This window comes from Ornithorhynchus anatinus, chromosome 8 (genome assembly GCF_004115215.2).
Source record: "Ornithorhynchus anatinus isolate Pmale09 chromosome 8, mOrnAna1.pri.v4, whole genome shotgun sequence".
Classification (NCBI taxonomy): domain Eukaryota; kingdom Metazoa; phylum Chordata; class Mammalia; order Monotremata; family Ornithorhynchidae; genus Ornithorhynchus; species Ornithorhynchus anatinus.
In genome coordinates this window covers 41,656,472-41,679,301 of record NC_041735.1, presented here as the reverse complement: position 1 = coordinate 41,679,301, position 22,830 = coordinate 41,656,472, and the positions used below count along the sequence as shown (strand labels likewise).

Genomic DNA, 22,830 nt, shown 5'->3' with positions numbered 1-22,830 from the left:
ATAGGTGACTGAGACATTGATTTAGAAAGAGGTAGAGAGAGAGATCTGTCTCTACCTACCTTGATTATGGTGTGTGCCAGACCCCTACAGCACCTATGTTGAGTAATACTAAATAGTAATAATCATTTTGATATTTGTTAAGTGCTTACTATATGCCAAGCACTGTTCTAACTGCTAGGTAGATACAAGGTAATCAGGTTGTCCTGCATGGGGCTCACAGTCTTCATCTCCATTTTCCAAATGAGGTAACTGAGGCACAGAGAAGTTAAGTGGCTTGCCCAAAGTCACACAGCTGATAAGTGGCGGAGCCAGGATTAGAACCCACAAGCTCTGACTCCGAAGCCCGTGCCCTTTCCACTGAGCCATGCTGCTTTTCTAGTTCCTGCTGGTCAGAGTGATTTTTAATTGTGCACCCACTGAGTACAATACACTTAATGTCTTGGGGAAGTGCAGCAAAAGAGAAGACCCAATCCACGTCCACAGGCAAGGGGGTTATAAAAGTATTTACAAATAGCAGAATCAAAATAAATAATTGCATGGAAATTATTGGGAAAATACATAAGTTCAGAGTCTTTTGTGATGGTGGTTAGTATAGTTGCAGTGCAGCAAGATGAACTTCAATGTTTGTGATCCTGTCTTGCCATTGGATGATGAGTCTAACCCACAAGTGACTCTGCTAGAACTGCTTAAAGAGTTGGAGGTGGTGTCTGGGGAGAGTCTAGGCCTCATGATCAATGAGAGAGGGGTCAGCACCACAGCTCTGTAGGCCTTTAGTCTGGTCTGGAGTCTGTGCTTCCACTGTACTCTTAAAAGCTGAGCTGGCCTTCTTGATGTGGCTTCTTACTTGTTTAAGTAGTTTTCAAGGCTTTGGTGGGCAGTCTGGTATCCAGGTAACAAAATTATGTACCAAGGCTTAGCTCTGCATTTGGATTGTGTAGGCTTCCTCAATCCAAGAAAGTAAATGATCTCAGTGTTCCTAAAGTTTGTCATCAGCTTGTAATATTGAAATGTTGTTGCCATCTCTTTGGGATTCTCACCTTGTTTGTGATGGGTCACATAACTTCTTGCATGTGTAGAAATTCTTGGTTTCTAGGCAATCAGCATATCCTTGGCTCTGCTTCCCTTTGCCATTCCACTTGTCAAGTGGAAGTGCTTCAACTTGATTTGCCTGGTGCAATGCACATTTCTTTCTGAAAGACTCACTTCTAGCCGAGTGGTGGGATGACACAAGAGGCTGTAGGTGCAGTCATTTTTGTCCAGGATGAAAAGCACAAATTAATCACTCGAGTAGCCAACTAGTATGTCTATTCTTATCAAATTAGGTAGTTCAACAGAATTGCAATATGTGAGTGCTCAATAAATACTTATTGAGGCCAAGTCAATCAATCGGCTATCCTTGACTCAGGAACCAGTATTCAGGCTGCTACCTGTAGTCATTATTTCCAAGAAATTACAAAGTATAGCAAACACGGTTTGCAGAGCTGTAAATGGATTACTGTTTTGATGGAGAAAAGTTGCACTTCTTCCCAAATCAAAGAATTTGCATTTGTCTCAATTTTCATTGAAGGGAGGGCATGAAATTCATCCAGAATTTGGATAGAGACGATGGAGCAGATTGTGGAAATGCCAAGAAGGCTTTTGTAACAAACTAAATGTGGGGATTGAAAGAGAGAAAGGAGTCAAGATAATGCCACAGTGTTACAGGTTTGTCGCGTGGCGGCAAAGGTGTCAACTGGGATGGGAAAGTTAGTTGGAGGAGAGGAGCTGAGAGGAAATTTGAAGAGTTCATTTTGGGACAATGGGACATGTAAAGGTGATCTGGAAATGGGAGGAGATAAGTATACTGGGGAGTCTTTTGGGATATGATTTCAGATCATTGGTGATAATTGGAGTTGTCAGGGAGTGGATAAGCACCCCAAAGGATTGAGTGTAGAGTGAGAAGAGATGGGGACCCAGACCTAAGCTCTGAGGGACACCAACAGTTAGGGAATGGGAGGCAGAGGAAGAAGCAGCCAGAGAAATGAGGATAACCAGGAGAGGACAGTGTCAGGAAAAAAATGAAATAAAATAGTGTTTCCCGGAAAAGGATGTGGTCCATGGTGTCAAAGGAAGCCAAGAGGTTGAAGAGGATTAGGATGAAATGGTATCCATTAGGTTTTGATGACTTCAGAGAGAGTTATCCCAATGTACTGGAGGGAGCAGAAGCCAGATTGTAGAGGGTGAAGGAAGGAGTTGGAGGAAAGTCATAGTAGCCTTGTCATCATCAATTTCATGGGGTTTAAGTGCTTTCTATGTGTCAAGGACTGTTCTAAGCATGGGGGTAGATAGGACAGACACAGTCCCGGTCCCACAAGGCTCACAGTTTGAGAGAGAATAGGCTAATTGAATCCCCATTTTACAGATGAGGAAACAGGCAAAGAGAAGTTAAGTTACTTGCCCAAGGTCACACAGCAGGCAACTGACAGAGCCAGAATTAGAACCTAGGTCCTGATATAATGCAAACAACCAGTTCAAGGAGAGTGGACAGGAATGGTAGGATGATGGTTGGAAGATGTGGTGGAGGGGAAGGAGGGTTTTTTTTTTCCTTAAGATAGGGGATACACAGACATGTTTGAAAGCAGAAGGGAAGGAGTCATTAGAGAGTGAACAGTTGAAAGATGGCAGTTAGGGAGGACAGGAGAGAGGGTACAAGAGTTTAACTGTGGCATGAAGAGATGGGCTTGCAGCTGCTGGACTTTGACAGCAGGCACAAGATCTTTTGATATGACTAGGAAAGGTGAGAGTGGATGGGGAGGAATTTTTTTTTATATTATTATCTGTGGCTCCCACCTCTAGACTGCAAGCTTACTATGGGCAGGGAATGTGTCTATTTATTGTTCATTCTTTCAGTTGTATTTAAGTGTTTACTGTGTGCAAAGCACTGTACTGAGTGCTTGAGAGAGTATAGTAGTGTGGCTCAGTGGAAGGAGCACGGGCTTGGGAGTCAGAGGTCATGGGTTCAAATCCCAGCTCAGCCACTTGTCAGCTGACTTTGGGCAAGTCACTTCACTTCTCTGTGCCTCAGTTCCCTCATCTGTAAAATGGGGATGAAGACTCTGAGCCCCACGTGGGACAATCTGATCACCTTGTATCCTCCCAGCGCTTAGAACAGTGCTTTGCACATAGTAAGCACTTAACAAATGCCATCATCATTATTATTATTATTACAGTACAAGTTTGTCGTTGGCAAGATATGTCTGTTGTTGTTTTGTACTCTCTCAAGCGCTCAGTAAAGTGCTCTGCATACCATAAGTGCTAAGTAAATACAATTGAATGAATGAATTAGAGGGACATTTTGGGGAGACAACACCTGATGATTTCCATTTTATCAACCACGTAGGTGGCAAGATCAGCAGGGATGAGAAGGAAGAGATGGAGTAGTGGTGGTTGTTGCTGAGTGGAGCAAGGGGCAGAGTTGTAGCAGGGTGAGGATGAGCCTACCTGATGCCTGGATTTCTGCCATCAGCGCATTGTGGAGGTGATCCAGGGCCTGGGAATGATGGTGCCAGATCTGTGGAGAGAAGGGGGCGGTAGATACGGAGAGCACCACCAAGAATTGTTTCCTGAAAGTAACTCAGATACTTAAAAAAACGAGAGCAAACAAGTCAATTGACAATATCTTTCAGTTCCTCGGGACTGTAACAAAATGGAAGTCTCTAAAATTCTTTGAAACAAAAACAAGATGGAAAGCAGAGTGGCCTGGGAGGAAAAGCTCACATTTAGGAGTTGGAGGACCTGGGTCCTAATCCTGGATCCACCACTTACCTGCTGTGTGACCTTGGGCAAGTCATTTAACTTCTCTGTGCCTCAGTTCCCTCATCTGCAAAATTTGTTCTCCCTCTTTCTTAGACTCTAAGCCCCAAGTGGGACCAGGACCAAATCTGATCTAATCAACTTTTGTGTATCCCTAGCACTTAAAACAATGCTTGACACAGAGTATCAAATACGCATAGTGAAAACATCAGTGACAGATTCGGAGCTGCCAAAACTGATATGTTGACTATCACCAAACTGAAGGACACTTAGCGATAATTAGTATGTCACCCACAATACGGCAGCACTGATGAATGGTCATTCTAATAGCATTTATTAAGCACTTAATGACATAACAAGCACTGTTCTAATGTCCAGATGGAATCTTATACAGGGTAACAGGAGCACCACAATGACCTTTTAATCCTGTCTCCAACCACTGAGGAGCCTCCTGAAAGCACAGAAAACCACTGTGAATGCACTGTCTTCTTTGGTATTCAGTACAGTGCACATTGGACTGTATGAGTGCTCAATAAGTACTATTCTTATAGCTACTGTGTTTGAGAGGCATTCACTTTTGTCTACCCGTGGCTGGCCAGATTCCAGATTTTTGTCCACAGTCTTGACCAGGTAATGCAAAGTACAGTCAGCCTTTTACTACCTGCACAAGACTTAAATTCTAATATTCCACTTTATATCTCCCAACTACCCTGTTGGTACCCCTAAGTACTCACACACACCCTCTCCCCCATACCACTTAGGTATCTATCTTTTAAACTCTGGTGCTTCTGCCTGTCTGTAATTGCTTTCCATGTCATTGCCTGCTTGACTTGAACTTTCTTGAGGTCAAGGATCATGTCTACTACTTCTAGTGAACTCTTCCCCCAGGCTCAGTACAGTGCTTTGCATACAGTGTGAACTCAGTAAATGCTGGTGCTTACTTCAGAGCAAATGACAACACAGATGATCACCCAAACTGAGGTATTTTTACTGCGTGCCTACTCTGTGCAGAGGATGGTATACTAAGCCCTTGGGCAGCGCATGATTATTTTCAGCTACATCCACGTGCATGAATAAGGTTGCGTAGGTTGGATGTATGGAGAGGGATAGAATGCTAACCTTTTGAGTACTGCAGAGAGATGTTTTGACTTACTTCCTCTTGAGTGATGAATCCTCTAGGAATATAAGATCTAAAGAAACCAGACGAAAATGGTAGGAGCTTTCCTTTTTGGGCAAGACAGCTGTTTCTAAGAATAGTTCTTTTCCATGGCTTAACGTCTTGCTGAATTGCCACCCTATACAATGCCCGGAAAAGTGCGGAACACCTACAGTGAAAGAAGGAAATGATGCGCAAGAAATGGCTTCCCAAAAATAGCAATGAACATTTAGGTATGAATTTCCCCCTAGAGGTAATAGCAAATATGCTATTCATGGGGAGTCCTGAAGAGTCACTCTTGACTGCCAAATGACTTTGACACAAGATTTACATATTTCTTTGCTTTTATACTAGGATTGAACTTGGGAGCTGCACTGAATGTGCAACTGGAATGTGAATTGCAAGGCAGTAATGGGAGAGAGGACCTAATAGATTTGTGGTGTTTTTCTGTTCCGTGACTCACTGTCCTGATGAAGGCAGGGGGATCCGGAAGTTTCAGGGTCATCTTCTGCCTCCCGCTTTATCTCACTCATATCCTAGAAAATGTAAATGAGAGAAGTGGTCAGCTGAGATTATTCAAGTGCATCGCGGCCAATGAAAGGGAAGAGGTTCCTAACAGGGTGGCCTACCTCTCTCTCTGCATCTTGGGGAGCCCAGGGTGGGCAGGGGAAGGCAGAGGGGGACGGAGCCAGTTCACTCCAGACAGAAGGGGCCTCGTGGCCCCATCCTGGACCGGGTTTCCTTGGGACCCATTAGACATAACTGCTGCTGCCGCATCTGTTTGTGAGACATGCCCCACTGCTACACCCTGTGGAACTTGCTGAACATTTCTGCGTGGGCAGTGAGCAATGGTACATCCTGCCTCCAAAGTTTAGTCAAGTAGGGCCAGGACCCACCCACCTCCTGCACCAAGCAGATCACCCCTCACTCTTCCACTCCCATAAGGCTTCAGCAAGGTAAAAGAGGAGAACCCAACAATGCAGAAGCAGCATGACTCACTGAAAAGAGCATGGGCTTGGGAGTCAGAGGTCATAGGTTCTAATCCCGGCTCTGCTACCTGTCAGCTGTGTGACTTTGGGCAAGTCACTTAACTTCTCAGTGCCTCAGTGACCTCATCTGGAAAATGGGGATTAAGACTGTGAGCCTCACGTAGGACAATCTGATTACCCTTTATCTACCCCAGCGTAAGTGCTTAACAAATATCAGCATGGGCATGTTCAGCTGGGATTCACCAGCACAGAGCAATACCCCTGCCTCGTTCCCTCCCTCCTTCCCTGCTCCCAGTGACCACACCAGGCCCGGAAAGACAAGTTTCCAAAGGTTTCTGTTCCGGACATGGAGAAACTGCCTCCTCTATGGGGAGAGGGAGAAGGTGGCAGAGAAGCCCCAATTGCAGTCAGTTACAGACTTTGTCTTGGTGTTTCAGGAAATATTCAAGATGTCATATTACAAGAACATCTGGAGAAAGAGGATGAAATTCTAGTCTCGCTGGCTGGTTTGAAACAGGTATGTGCTTTGCTATTATAAGTTCCTTTGCTATTATAAGTTGCCCATCACTTGCACATTTTTTAAACATGTGCTCTTGGCAGGATGCCCTTGCTTTATCTATCAGAGGCTGCTATTCATTCCTCTTCACCTTCTCCGGGCACACAGACGCTCCCCCCGCAAAGCCACTGTCCTTACTTTGGTGTAAGGACAGACCTTCAGACCTGCTTTACACAATCTGTGTTTCCCTGCCTCTGCCTCCTCACCCAACCTCGCTCCCCTGTTTCATACCTCATGAGACAGTCCACCTGCCACCTCCACTGAGGGCACATTTACCATACAGTAAAAATCTCTTCAGGCCTTGTCACCATGTGAGCATCTTCAAGGCTTGCTCGATGTGTTCAGCCAGCATTTCGGTGCTCTCAAACAGGGGTAGACCCATAGCAAGGCCTTTGCAGCCATGTAATGCAGCTGTGTTGGAAGAGAAAAAGTGAGTTTCGACCAATCAGTGGTATTCATTGAGCACTTACTATATGCAGAGCACCATATTAAGTGCATGGGATAAAAAACTAAGATTGGGCACAAATGTCCACAGCTACCTCTCAGCAAACCCAATTCACGTGGAATCACTCTCCCTCCATGTTCAGAGTGATGACACAAGCTTGGATTTGAAGGCAGAGGAAGCATCATATTAACAGAACCTACAGTTCATTTTTGGCGTTTTCAGAATATGGCCATGATATTTGACTTTGCAGTGGGCAAGAGTAATGAATTCTGTAGAAGTTAAGTCCTATCTGCTTCTCTCTTCCATAACAATTTTCAAGGCAGCTTTAAGAAGCAACTGTTTTCCTACTTATATGGTTTAAATGTATTAGACACCTAGCAATTGGCAAAAACTCACTTAATATTCTCTATTTTCTTCCTGTCCAACAACAGATCAAAGATATTCTAAAAGGATCCCTCCGTTTTAACCAGAGCCAGCTGGAAGCTGAAGAAAATGAACAAATCACAATTGCAGATGATCATTATTGTTCCAGCAATCAGAACCGGGCACTAAATGATAATTTAAAAGCATCTGTTGCTCTCAAACAACAATTCCTTACAACCCAACAGGTACAGGATGTCCAGAGACCTTAAAGAATCAAATCTACTCAGAAATCTTTACAAGAATAATTTAGTGTAAATAATTGAGAAATGTCTAAATTCACTTGAAGAAAAGTGGCCCAAATTTGGAGGGTTCAAAGTGGGATGAGATTGGGTTAAATAGAGAAGAGTGAAGAAAGGAAGGGAAAGAGGAAAAGGGATATTTCAGACATATTGACTCACCCAAGATTCTTCCCATACTTATCTTCTTCCCTGGAAACAAAAGCCTCGTTAAAATATGGTGCTATAATTAGGGGCAACCAGACCACCAAAAAAAAAGTTACACTTTTTAAAGAGTACCTGCCTACAAATCACAGGCTATTTCAAGGTATTTCCCAGCCTTCCAGTAAAGATAGGCCTGATTTCTTTTGTGTACTGATTGAAATGAACTTTACCTGCTGAGAATGAGCAATTACGATTTTTATTTTTGAAAGCCCATTTAGCAAATAAATCTAAGCAAGTTAAGTAAAAATCAGCCCTGGAAGCCTTGTCAATCAGGCTCGTGAATCATAAGGAAAATCCCATCCATACACTGACTGCCTCAAACAAATGGCATCAGGTTGATCCACAGAAATTAGAACATAAAACCCCTGTCGCCTATATCCCGTTCATTTGATTGAAAATGAAGCTGCTTCCATTTGTGCCATTAAGAAATGTGGATTTGGTTTAATTTGTTTTTTTTTAATTTGTCTTGGTTTTGACCTGAAACCTAACTGTCATTCCCGCTGTTTGGAAAATCACCTTCATCCACTATATATATGTATATGGTCTCTCTCCCCCATTTCTCTGCTGGTGACATGTTTGTCCTAGATTTTCTAGGTATCAATATTTATTCAAAATGTTTTTCTAAAAAAAAAATTGCAATCTCTATTTGAGCTGCTTGGGGCCAGACATGATTTGTACAGTCAAGAATCCAGAGAAACACGGCTCAAGACCCTGGTTCATTGCATTTTTCTTGCTATTGCTCAGAACCTTTTTTTTTTTTAAGATATACTGGTTCCAACTATTTCCATGCTTCCTTTAGTATAATAACCTGTTCCCTTCAACCTCTGCCACCTGAGCAGTACTACCGGAATGGTTTGGAACCAGAAAAGGCACAGTGGGCAAGAGATTCTTTCTCTCTGTTTTCTCTAAGACAATCATCGTGCATTCTCACGGCCATCTTTGAACTGAACTACAGTTCCACCAGACACAGAACCACCAAATGCAAGAGTCAGAAAATAATCCTTCTGTTAGATTCTGCTCTGGTCAGGCTCCATTAGAGTCCTGGGTCCAAAATGGGTCTCTGTACTGTAAAAAGACGCAGAGAAACTGCACTCCAGAGTTTCCTGGGTTTTAAGAGGACCAACCCCAACTATTGCCTCACTTAGAATCAATCCTGTTTTTATCATTTGAGAATTTCACTAATATCTCCTAGTGACAATAAAAACTAGGAGTGCCTCAGAATTCAAATAATGAAGTTGTGGGAAAAGCTATTCTATTTCCTAACAGTTCCTTTCTCCAGTGAAGAGTTTACTTTTTGTTTTAAAGCTCAGGGGGAGCAAAAGAAAAGGTAATTGTTGACCCTTCATTAAAAATGCAAAAATGGCTCCATTAAGTGGTATCTGATATGAAGCCCTAACCACAGCCTAAATTTTCACTGTTAATGAAGCGAGCAGACTTTGGGTCAGCAAGGATGTGCTTTCTGCCTGCAGCAGAAGTCTTAGAAAAGTCTCTCAACACTTATGTTCTTTTCTCCAATGTAAAACCTTGGTTGTGTGTCTTTCAAGTAAAATGTGTGGCATTATTTTCTGTCTCGTGGAATAATGCTGGCACAGGAGACTGTGCAAATTTCTTTTCTTTCTAATATTAGAAATATTAGTAAATGCTGGTAATTCCCATTTCACCTTTACAAAACACACTTATTCTTTTGTACATCTTTTCTTGAGGTGGAAACTGACCTCATTTCACATTTTACGTAGAACTCCTCAGCACTTCCCCAATCTGTTCCAAAGCTGCAATGTGGCTCTGTACTGTAATAGACAAAGAAAAGATTTAAGAGTTAGAATGGAATATCTGCAAGGAAACTTTCAACTTGGGTTGCAGAAGTATAGATAAATGGCTGATTTCCAAGGATTTTTACCTTGTCTACAACTTTTGAACCAAAACTGTACCCATATAACTGCAGTATGTAAACTCAGTGACGATTTCAGAGTATATTATTTATTTTAAATTTCCTGTATGAGAGCAGTATTTTTTTCCGATTGCCATGACTTTGCCACTTAAAAGCTTAACTAGTTGCAGAATAAATTTCAAGTCTTCAACATACTGCTTGTATAATCACTGAAAAGATCTTCATATTCTCTAAATTTTAAAAGGATTTATTAATAAGAATAGCCCTAATACCAGCAGTTGATATAACATCTGAAAAAAAAAAGCTCTGAAAAGCATATGATGTGGGACATAATGTCAGAGCTTTACTGTCAAAGATAGTGGAAATGAATGGTTCTGCCATTTTCATTTTTTAATAGCTACAGCAGATGGAAGAAAATGTAGCTTCAGATTCTCTGTTTTTAAAATTAACCAGGCAGAGAGAGGATGGAATCCTTCCTAACCTTTGGAAACACCAGTCCCATCACCACTCACTTGGGACACCGTGAGTCTGAAGTTGGAGAGTTACTAATTTCTCTTGTACTCTCCCAGGCACTTAGAACAGTGCTCTGCTCAAAGTAAGGACTCAATAAGTACCACTGATTGGCAGTCAAAGCTTGAACCATAGGCAAAGCAGTGAGATCACCGATCCTCTGCTCCCATTTTACCCTGTGGCTGTTCCTCAGCAGTCGGGAAATCTTTGTGGAGGCTCTGCTGGACCTCTCAGCCATTCTTACAGGCTGAAGTCTCAGGCATCCAGAGGGAGCAGCTGATTCATTGATAGATATTTACACTGGAAAAAAGCAATTTAAAAAGAAGCCAAACAGTGATTAAAGTTGAATAATGTCTTTCAACAGAAAGAGTATTTAAATATTCAACAGGCATGGCTCATCTTTTTTCATTTTAATTCTTGGACCATAAGAAAGGGGACAATAGAATTAAATTCACAATGACTTTGGTAACACTACATAAGGAAATATTGATTGTGGTATTTACAAACCTGAAGCCCTGTGCATACAATTTTTGATGTTTTTAATGAAAAAGCTGGGCATGTGAAGAAGAAGTCATCTTTTGTGTAGAGAATAAGAAAAGCACATGGATATTAAGTTAAGTACAGACATTTCTCATGCAACATGAGAAGCAGTGCGGTCGAGCGGATAGAGTACAGGCCTGGGAGTTAGAGGACCTGGGTTCTAATCCCAGTTCTGCTGCTCGTCTACTGTGTGACCTTAGAGAAGTGAAATTACTTGCCCGTGTCTGTTACCTCATCTGTAAAATGGGGAATAAGACTGTGAGCCCCATGTGGGCTGTGGCCTGTGTCCAACCTGATTACTTTGTATCTACCCCAGTGCTTAGAACAGTGCCTAGATATTTAAGTGCTTACTATGTACATTTTTTAAAAAACCAAAAAACATGATAGTGGCATCACTATCAACCCTCAAATTATCCCCAAAATGTGCTGCACCACAGTTGTTTCAAAGGGAAATAGGAGGTTGGAAGAAGACTGTTTGAAAACAACTGCAGAAACGGTACACCCAACTGCTATTCCATTTGGTGAAATTCAAGAAGGAGGTGGAAGATGAAATAGGTTAAAATTGGAAGTGAATTTTGACACTTACCTGACACTCATCTACTCCTCATGGGGAAGCCATTTGTACTTCTAGCATAAAAATAATTTAAAATATTTGTCATTGTTACCTTTAAAATGATAATGAAGGACCGATAAAACTGTTATTCAGAATCCTGTCAATTTCCTGAAACAACCATCTGGGCAAAATCCATTGCTATATAACTCACTCACCATTGAGTGAGTCACTTAACTTCTTCCCTTAAAATACCCATTATTAGCAGAAATTACTACAAGAAAAACAAGCATTGTGTACTTAATGGGTCAAAAGCTGGATGAGTTCTGAGATTTTACATTTAATAGCATTTGATCACCTACTGTGAGCAGATTACTGTATTGAATAATAGTAATAATAATAATCGTATTTGTTAAGTGCATACTATGTGCCAAGCACTGTTCTAAGCACTGGGGTAGCACAAGGTAATGAGGTTGTCCCATGTTGTCCCACAGTCTTAATCCCAATTTTACAGGTGAGGTCATTGAGGCACAGAGAAGTTAAGTGACTCGCCCAATGTCACACAGCTGATGTGGCAGAGCTGGGATTAGAACCCATGACCTCAGACTCCAAAGCCTGTGCTCTTTCCACTGAGCCACGCTGCTTCTCACTGAACACATGGGAGAGTACAGTGGAATCGTCTCCCCCGATTAGACTGTAAACCCGTCAAACGGCAGGGACTGTATCTGTTGCCGACTTGTTCATCCCAAGCGCTTAGTACAGTGCTCTGCACATAGTAAGTGCTCAATAAATACTATTGAATGAATGGAATCAGTAGGCAAGATCTCTGCCTGCAGAGAGTACCCAAGTTTTTAGGTGATGCACAAGTGCTGAAGTGACAGTTGGGAGAATATAGAGATTAAGTAGAGAAGGTCTCCTGGAGGACATTTGATTTAAGAAGAGCTTGCAAGCGAAAAATGGCAGAAGGTACAATGGGATTTTTTGCTAAATTCATGGAAGAGAAAAGAGGGTTATTGGAAAAATTAGGGATGTTCAGTAGTACATCTCTAATTAGTTGGATGGATGTCTAGGAAGGCTAGTATCACACTGTCCTCCCAATCATCCTGATCTTTACATCATAGGCAGGGCAGTAATAGACTCTTCCATTGCTCACAAGATAACTATAAAAATAATTCTTGTGTTTTATCATTTAACCTATTATATTGTAAATAATACACTTCTCTGAAGTTGGTGGGAGATCTCCATTTTATAACTGAGGAAATGGAAATCTGACTTAGTGAGGTTAACTCAGCTAGTCATTGTAAAAACCAAGAATGGTACAGATGCTTGATTACACTGGTTTTCAGTTACTAAACTGATTATCATTGAGTTAATGTTCCAAAGTTCTTCAAAATGTGGAGCTAGGAACTATAAAAACAAATTATCACTACTTTGATTTGGACTATTTTCAGGAAAATTACTTTAAATTTCACATACCTAGGCACACTGTACTTTTTAATCCTTTTTATTCAAAAATGGCATTACAGAAAAGATGGTTTCATCTGTGGGAGAATCACTCTGACAAAAGGGCATATGCAGTTTATATTTTTTAAAAACAAGTTGTGTGTCCTTAGATCAAATACAGATCCGGAAAGTAGCATAGGGAGTAAAAGTAATAAATGTGAGTGCCATTTAAGTTAGAGCAATTGTAGGGACGGTCATATTGATAATCTGGAGGGAAAATCCCTGGTTTTACTGAGACCTTGAAAGCAGCGTGGCCTAACGGCTAGAACCTGGACCTGCAAGTCAAAAGGACCTGGGTTCTAGCCCCAGCTCTGCTATTTGTCAGTTGTGTGACCTTGGACAAGTCACTTCAATTCTTTGTTCTGCAGTTACCTCATCTGTAAAATGGGGACTAGACTGTGAGCCCTATGTGGGACATGGATTGGGTCCAACTTGATTACCTTGTATCTACCTCAGCACGTAGAACAGTTAAGCACCTAGTAAGTGCTTAACAAATATGACAAAAAACAAGCTTGAGTACATCCCTCCAGCTCTCCCTGTTCCAGCTGCAGCTTCTTTTCCTGCACACAGCATGGCTTAGTGAGTGGAGCACAGGCCTGGGTGTCAGAGGCCCTGGATTCTAATCTCAGCTCCACCACTGGTCTCCTATGTGACCCTGGGCAGAGTCACGTCTCTGTGCCTCAGTTACATTACCAGTAAAATGGGGATTAAAGCTGGGGGGCGGGGGGTGAGCATTAACTGTGTCCAACCTGATTATCTTGTATCTACCTCAGCACTTAGTATACAGTGCCTGATATATAGTGAGCACTTAAATACCATTTTAAGTGAACAACAACAAAAACCAAAATAAAGCAAAACACATGAAAAAAAAATGAAGGACTGCTAGCACCCATTTCCCTTATCCAAGCAGTTTCTCCTCTCCTACTCACACACCTTGTCAGGCTGCTTTTTCCTGGAAACTTGAGCTGCACAAATTTTTACTTGCCCAGGAGATAGAGAGGTAGAGCACTCATGCCCTATGGGCGTGCACTTGCAAACATAAAATAGTGTGGCAATAACGATTGCAAGGGGAAGAAGCAACAAGTCTGAGACCAAAGTTGCAGCCTCCACACTGCGTACACACTGTAGGGTATGAAGAGGACTTCAGCAGGGAATACTGGTGATGACAAATGTTTCAACAATTTGTCAATCCTCCCAGCTGTTCTAGGAGTTAAGCAGTCTTTGAAATAGTTTCTATTTTTCACATTTGCAAAACGGCCAGCAACAGTAATTCAGAGATATTTCCATTATTAGCAAAGCATTCTCTTAAATGGCAGAAGACTGTAGGAATAGCGACCTTACAAACCCCCAAGGTATTCAACAACTTTGGCAAATGCCAATGAGCTTCCTACCAAAGCAGGCAGATTCCAAAATTCATCCCCTACCTAATCACCTAGACTAATAAGTCACTTCCAGCTCTGGCTACCTTACTGCTCTTTCAAAAAAGATCTATGGACCTTTAAGGCTCAGTCTCCCGCATACTTGTTTAAAAAGAAATAGCTCTTACCAAAAGCACTCATGTCCAGAAGGTGAAGGTCAGGCTCTCCCAGTCCCACTGCTTGTCTGTGGGTAGCACTTGGAAACTGGCTCAACTCCAGCTCTCAGTTTTCCTGTTGTGCAGACAGAGCAAGGCTGGCCCTTGGAGAAACAATTCAGGTCTTTACTTAAAATATGCTATACAAGAAGTGGCATTCACAGTGATACTATCATTTGTGTCTTCTCCCCCAACCCCGTCCTTTTCTCTCTTCCTCTCCAATATTTTCTATGACCCTTCCTCACTCAAATAGCTAGCAGAATGGCCATTTAGTTGAAAAATCATTAATGACAAATGTCCATGCTTAAGGACATTCAATGATAGGTGTCCATGCTTAAGGACATTCCTGGTCTTAAAAACAATGATCTTTTAGCCTGCTGCCCTCCTCCTCATTCTTTCCACTTTTCTCTGACTAAATCCAACAGGCTGTAGTCAAAATCCCATTGCGCTGGGCCAGAAAAGTTTCTGCCCATGTAAGAATGTCTGCCACATTCGGTGTCTGTGTGGCAGTAGGGAGGTCCCCTTGACTAAGATCCTTGTCAAGTTTGCAGTACAGTCTGAGAGCAAGTGGTTCAGATCAGTTTTAGAAAGATAAAGAATGGATTCTAAGCACTTTAAAATAAGCAAATTAGCTAAACCCATTTAGTAATTCAGGCTTATATCTGATCAGAGCATTTAGCGAAGAGAGCCCAAAGCATTTAAGGAGAAGATCCATATTCTAATCTTGATTCAGATTCTGAATCAATCTTGACCATCATTGTCATTTTTTTAGCCTACATGGGACTGTTGGGAGGATTACTTAGAAAACATTGGTGAAGGGTTCAACAACATACTATCGAAATACTCCTGGGGTTCTCAGAGAAAGCAGTTCTCTAGGTGGTCAAGGTCTTTATTGACCAGGTTATGGGTCCAGGTAGGGTGGATAAAGTCTTTTGTTCTGTAGCTGTAGAGTACTCTGTATTTTTGCACATTACTGAAGTTGGAAAAATCTTTTTGTACTCACCTGGATCACTTGTAATTTTATTTCACAAGGCCCCAGCTGAAATGCCTGCAAGTTCTGAAAGCAGGAGCTCAGATGACTATATCCTGGTTTCTAAGGAGGAAGAGGAAGCCAGTGGGAATGGCGCCTCTGGCCTTACTCAATCGCTTCAAGCCCCCAAAGCAGTGAAGAATGAAGTTCCATCCCGCTCACCTTTGGTCTTCTCTGATCCACTGATGGGTGTCATATCAGCATCTTCTAGTAACCTGAGTTCCAGCCCAGATGACAACAGCAGCAACAATAGCAAGGATTCTGACTTCACCATTGTCAGCCCCTTGGACATTTAAGTTAATAGTTTAGAAATCCAGAGGTGTATTGCCTCAGTTCTCATACTGTGATTCCAGAAGTCTGCAGTTATTCTTTGATACAAATGGAGAGGAGTTAGTATATGGCTGATCAGATTCAGCAATCTCCAAAGTCTAGTGGTAATTCAGAGCACAAATATGGTGTTGACTGTCCATTGAAAAACCCTCTAGGGAAAATAAGAGTTATAGGTCAGTGGCCTTAAAACAGACATAATGACAAATGTGGACATCCAGAGAGGTGATCTTAGCTGTACCTTTTCTGTTACCGCTAGAGAATTAGGCAGAGTTGGTGTCACAGACTGCAGAGGTAAAATAAAGCTGCCTACTATGTTCTGTCCTGCTAGGTTACGAAGGAGCAGATGATTGAGGGATCCTAGTTGAGAAAGCAGAAAAGTATATGAAGTAAAAATTCAAAGCTCTGATCAGAAAGGAGTTCTGGCACTGGAAAGTTGTTATTGCCAACAAGAAACATATTTCCTTAAAAAATGTTAACTTTAGATTAGACCACATTAGAGAACAAAAACACCCACAGATGGGGCAGGTGGTGGTGGTGCGTATGTGTTGACCGATAACGTACCCACATGAGGATGGTCAAGTCAGAAAGCAGTTTAAAAAAAAAAAACACCAAAAACTTCCTGAGACATTAGAGCAGCTTCTGAGTTCATGGCTGCTTGGGTGGAAGGTGGAATCAAGGGCTTTTAGCTTTTGTTCTCTTTGTGTTTGAGCCGCCAGGTCGCTCCAGGACAATTCTGCAGATTTGCCCATCGGAATCAACTTTCCTACACATTTTGACTTCAGTGGTCTTGCTCCTTTGAAAATAATCCTCCAACAGAAAGAAAGCAAGGTCCCTTGAAGCCAAACCCCTGCTATGGTTAATTGTCAGACGAGACCAGCTCCATGTTCTGGGTGACAGAACAAACACTGGTGCGAGGTTGGGGAGAGCCTCTAGGACAGGGGTTCCAGGGTGCTGCAAATCAACTGCTGCAGATGCTTTTGTTCCCATTCAGGGAAGAACGAGCAGAGACAATAAAGCACTACCAGGTCCTGAAAAAATGAGACTCCAATTTGTACAAAAAATGCATTGCAGGGGCACAGAACAGATTCCGGAGGAACAAAACCCACCTCTGGATTCATGCAGGATTTGGGTAGGTTTGTTGCTGGATGCTAGGACAGTTGTTTGGCTTTTTTCCTCCACTTGGGTCAAAAATAGTGATAGTCCACTTTTCAGCCACCATAGGTTGAAAATTAAGTACTAAGCAGTCCAGCTCTTTTAAGTGAAAGGCTCTGAAAGATTAAGCTGCCTACTTAATTTCATTTTTGTTCAAAAGTTATTTTAATTCCAATTAGTTTTACTCTCTGGTGTTTTTATGCCACCTGGTTTCAATTTTTTCCCCCAAAGAGAACAATTTTCTGGGAAAGCCAGAAAAATCCATGTCCTTTAAGTGTCCTGACCATCCCGTGGCAGGGAATCCAAACCAGTTACATTGAAACCATCTCCATATGTTTGACTTAACATGGGGACCAGAGCAAGAATATGTAAAGTACTTACCAGTGGAAGCACTTTTATGGCCCACTGCTGCTAACCAGATTTGACTCTGCGGACAAACATAAGACTGTCAGGTTCTCCCACTTGCCGGCTAAGAAAAAAGTAACAACACAAAGACCAGCTTCTGACAAGAGGTTGTCATTTAAAATTCTAAAATCCATTCTTATATTCTAGTGAGGGAATGAGACTTCATAACACAGATGCTATGTAAAGTGTCTAATAATTCTATTTTTACTTAAGTATTTTGCATTCCATGATTGCTTGGCAGATGCATTAATTAAGCTCTGGTTCTTGACTCTTACTTGTAAAGCGGCTCTCTGAAGAGAGCTTGCAGAATTGATTCTGCTGAGTTACTCTCTTTAAAACCCAATAAGTATTTTTCAGACTCCTTTGTGGAAAAAGTGTAGTACAACCCTGTAGTGACCTTGTAACTCAGAGTACGTAGTTCTTAGCACTTACTCGGCCCTTTTATCAGTATCATAAATCAAAAGTCAAGTGCAAAAGAATAGACCTGATACCGTTCCAGTGCATTGGAAAATACACTGATCTGGTAGGTGCCTAGTGATTACCAGGTCAATGCCATTAATTTGCCCATCCAACTTGCCATATGGTAAGATTAATTGTGCCTTGCAAGATGACCTGATGAGGCCAAAGTGTTACTGACTTAATTTGGCACCATTTACTGAAAAGCTGTTTGGCCTCAAGCCTTAAAATTTGATGTGTGTCTCTCCAGCTGAAGGACCTTGGATGCGTGACATTTAGATGGTGGGTTGATGCTGGCTCAGTTTCTGTTTTGTTTCAGAGAGTCGCAGAGTAAAGTATGTCAGCCTTTAGTTGGTCTTATTTAGCACACAACTTTTTCCAGCTTCATGCTTTTGTTTTTTGTTTTTGTCGAGGTTTGTTTGGACCCTTAAAAACCAAACCCTTCTAACTATTGGAGTTTTTGTCCCCTGCCACTCCCCACCCTCCCCGGTCCCCAAAAGCAGATCCCTTTGGACCCAAGTGGGATGGAAATGACTAGAAATGTTGGGAGGGAATGGAGAGCAGGGTCCAGCTTGCATGGCACCCAGCACAGATTCCACTTCCACTGGATTGGCTGAGGCAAAAAAAAAATAAAATTGTCTTTTGTTCTTCTGTCCCTTATCTTCAGAATCTAAACAGTGTTGTGTCTTAATTGGTCTAGGAGTTCTGTTTGTCTTTTATGGTATCAGGTACTGATGTTGGATTGTACATTTTTTAAGAAATCCTGACAATATGAATCTTTTTGCGTTTCTTTAGTACAAGTGCATCAATCAGAAAATCCTGTTAGTTTTAAATATATATATTCACATATATATACACACATATATTTTAAAACCTACCATGGTTTTAAACATCCTCATAGCTTAATCTACTTTTTTATGCCTTTCCCTAATGCATATCAGCTGTATTTCTCTACTGTTTGATCAATGCATATGTATGCAATAGGCCAAGAGCTACAGGTTGAAAAAAATTATATTGATCGTTACCTTGCCTTTTCTTGGGTGTATGTCAAGGAGTATATTGCCACTGGAATATTCTTCCAAAGGTGATCTTATAATGTTCATGATAACTATAATGTGATAGGAAATAGTATGCATTGTATAGTACTTAAATATGAATATGAGACTTAAAACTAAATCACAACCTCCCCAAAGACTTATTTTATCTCATAGCTGTTCTGTCTGATTGGGTCTAGTCTTGCATGAACTATCAGTGGTATCTTTCTGCAGACAGTGGACCAGATTGTGATTTGGGGTGGGGGAATAAGGGGGAGGCATATAGAAATTTCATATCTTCTAGAAACTTGTCTAGCCTGCTTTATTAAAGAAACAACTAACAAATGCAAAACATTATGTAGTGTTTGCACTTTTAATCTCCAAATGAATCTAGAGCTATTTTGTCACAAAATGTTTTAAAAAGTGTTTTCCAGAGAGCAACAGTGAACCATGAAGAGATGGATGGATGTGTGTGCATAATTTAAATCCCCCAAGATTCAGGTCATTAGTTTCAGTCCCACTTCCACACAGAATCCCATGGGCACCAGTGCCATTGATGGTAGGAAAGGGAAGAAGTTAAGACACCTGCTGTACAGGTAAACATAGGACTTCAGAACAAATTTAGCTGGAGTCAATGATAATTTAAAAGGCTTTCTTCTCTCCTCCTCTCCCCACCCCGACCCCCCATCCACTCACTGGTAAATTAGCTATAAAAGTCAGAGTTCACTTACTAGTCAGTACAGTGAGTTCTTCCACCTTCCCTTGTTTTCAGTTTGCATTTGGACTCGAGCTCAATGGCAGTATCAGAGAATATTCTTGCAGCAATGCTCGTCCGTCTAGCCACAACTGTGTTTGTGCACAGGATCGCATGCTGGGGGAGAACCACACAATGTGAGTTTTTCTTAATGCCATGTTCTGCAAGATATAAACCCCTAGTTAAAGGAGAACTGACTGCATTCAGTTGCCCAACCCTATAGATTACTCTCTCTGCCTTACAGCATATAAAACAAAATTCCCATTGGCTTAGTAAAATGGCTTAAATTCCATCCAGTGAGCAACAATAAAAGCATGATAAAGCTGAAGCAAAGTCTGTTTCTTTTGCTTGTCAAGAGATGGAAGCTTAAGAAATGGCCCAAGAGGAGCCTGGGTCAGGAACTGTTTTTATGGGGCTGGCTCTTCTCATCCATCTCCTGGGCCACAAGAAAACATACCAGGATCTGGATGACAACTAGGGCTATATTGGACTATATTTAAGCACAATAAGATGGAAACAGAACACAAGCCCATGGATATGTGATCCAGGTGTCATCCTAGATCAATCAATCATTTGATGAAATTAATTGAGCACCTTTCAAGGTGCAGACCACTGTACTAAGCGCTTAGGCAAGTACAGTGCCTAGACATATTCCCTGACCAAAGAAGCATCTGGAATGCTGTGTGTTGTCAGCATGGAAGTATGTCTAAAGCTAAACTCACCTTGCCTCCTTTCCACTGCTGTTCCCAACACCATCGTCCCTGCCTCTCAAGTCTACAACTGTGGTATTCTTGATTTGGCTTTCTCTTTCAACCTACATATTCAGTCAGTCACCAAGTTCCTGCCTGTGCTATTTTCACATCTCCAGAATCCATCCCTTTCTCCATCCACTCTAATCTACGCACTGTCTTATCCTATCGCAGCTACTGCATCAGCCTCCTTGCTGACCTTCCTGCTTCCAGCATCTCTCCCCTCCAGTACACACCTAGCTTGGTGGCCAGGATCATTTTTTAAAGTACCATTCTGTGTACATTTCTCTGCTCCTCAAAAACCTCTAATGGTCGCCCAAACATCGCCACATCAAGGAGAAACTCCTCACCATTTGATTTAAGGGGCTCGGTGCACACCTTGCTCCTCTCCCACTGCAACTCAGCCCAATCATTTCATTCCTCTAATAGCAACCAACTCATTGACTCTCACTGTCATCTCCTGTGCCTTTAACCCCATGCTCATGCCCCCCCCCCCCCACACCTGGAACTCCCCCAACTTCAAAGCCCTAACTAAGATCACATCTCCAGAGAAGCAATATGGCCTAAAGGAAAGAGCACGAGACCTGTGCTTTGCCACATACCTACTGTGTGACTTTGGACAAGTCCCTTCACTTCTCTGTGCCTCAGTTCCTCTACTTGCAAAATGGAGATTCAATACCTATTCTCCTTCCTATTTATACTGTGAGCCCCAACTTGTATCTACCACAGCACTTAGTTCAGTGCTTGGCACATGGTTAGCGCTTAACAATTACCACAGTTATTATTATCTTTAGGAAGCCTTCTCTGATTAGTCTTTCATCTTCCCATCCTGCTTTCCCTCCTTCAATAGGAGCTAGACTGTTAGCTCCTTGAGGGGAGGGATCATGTCTATTAGCTCTGTTGTAGCCTTCCAAGTGTTGGTATTTGTTAAGCGCTTACTATGTGCAGAGCACTGTTCTAAGCGCTGGGGTAGACATAGGGGAATCAGGTTGTCCCACATGGGGCTCACAGTCTTAATCCCCATTTTACAGATGAGGTAACTGAGGCCCAGAGAAGTTAAGTGACTTTCCCACAGTCACACAGCTGACACGTGGCAGAGCTGGGATTCGAACTCATGACCCCTGACTCCAAAGCCCATGCTCTTTCCACTGAGCCACGCTGCTTCTCACAATGCTGTCCACCCTGTGAGCACTCAATAAATACCCCTGGAATATTGTAAGAACTTGCCTAAGTATTTCAAAGATTGCAGAGCTAACATTTGAAACTCAGCCCATGAACACCAGGACATTTTCAGTGACACCAAAAGTATTCGTTTGACAATAACAGCACAAAGTTTAGAAATGTCTGTCATTTGTCTAAGTATTTTTATACAAAACAAATAATCCCATTACTTGAAAATACATGCCTCTCTGTTCTACGACAGCATCTTTCACCCCCTGGCAGGGCTGCCAGCTTTTCATTTGGAGTGTGGGGGTGAATTGGGGGCAAAGAGAAGAGGAGTCTAGGGGGAGAGGGAGGAAGACAAGGGCTGAGCAGGGCTGTGGAGTTTTCTCCTCATCATTTATTTCAGGTCCCCCTGCCTCCTGGACCCAGATCTCCACAAAGAGTGGGCCACCGCCCTCCAGGTCAAGACAGTGGCATAGCCCCAGAGCTACTGCAGCAAGAACTCACCGGAACCCGACAGTCACTGCTGTAGCATGAACCCCACTCCCGGAGCCCCCAGGCACCACAGCACACACCTCCCCGGGACCCCATGATCGCTGCTGCAGCTCAGACCTCCCCGGGATCCCACGGTGATTGCTGCGGGATGGACCCCCCACAGTCGATGCTGCGCCCAGCAGCTCCCTGCCTTCCCATCTGTCCCAGGGTCTCCCAGAGAGGCTGCTCTTCCTCAGCAGGACCACCAGTGCTCCCCTAATGCCCAGCACATCCTCTCCTCAGCGCCACAGCACAACACCTCTGTGGCCTGTGGGACCTGTGCCACTAAAGGCCAATTCCCCTTCATCCTCGGCCTGTTCCTGAGGCACTCACTCCTCCTCGCCCCCACAGAAACCTGGCTCTCACTCGGCAACCCTGTCTCCCTGATGCCCTTGCCCAAGAGGAGCCTCACCTTCTCCCACTGGTCCCAGCTCAGAGGACCACAGGCAGAGGGGTGGAGCCAGCCAGCTTTCTGTCCAATTCTACTTTATCCCATCCCCTCCGTCTCTCCCCTTCCTTGACTCTCACCTCATCAGTGTATACCACTCTTGGTAGTTACTCTCACTCAATCAATGGTATTCGAGTGCTTAGTATGTACAGAACACTATACTAAGTTCTTGGGAGAGATCGATTCAATAGGGTTGATAGAACTATTCCCTGCCCTCAAAGAGCTTACAGTCTAGAAGGCAGACATTAAAGTAAATTATAGGTAAGGGAAGCAACAGAATACGAAGATATATACATAAATACTAAGGGGTGGGGTTAATATAAGCATGCTTAGGAAGTACTGACCCAAGTGTCTAGGCAACCCGGAAATGAGAAAGTGCAGGGTGGGGAAGTGAGGGGTTAGTCATGGA

At 42.6% G+C, this 22,830-nt stretch overlaps 1 protein-coding gene across 13 annotated transcripts in view; it reads left to right on the top strand.

Annotated features, from left to right (window-relative positions):
* TBC1D5 (TBC1 domain family member 5) overlaps positions 1-19,854 on the top strand; it is a 442,854-nt gene extending 423,000 nt beyond the window's left edge. For 12 of the 13 annotated variants that reach the window (XM_029070200.2, XM_029070204.2, XM_029070211.2 and 9 more), the window contains 3 exons: positions 6,375-6,454; positions 7,370-7,546; positions 15,398-15,691. In XM_029070200.2, coding sequence (XP_028926033.1) covers positions 6,375-6,454; positions 7,370-7,546; positions 15,398-15,691 — 551 coding nt within the window. Of the gene's footprint in view, positions 1-6,374; positions 6,455-7,369; positions 7,547-15,397 lie in introns of all 13 variants that reach the window. The other variant, XM_029070199.2, reaches the window with a different exon arrangement.
* Positions 19,855-22,830: the final 2,976 nt, after the last annotated feature.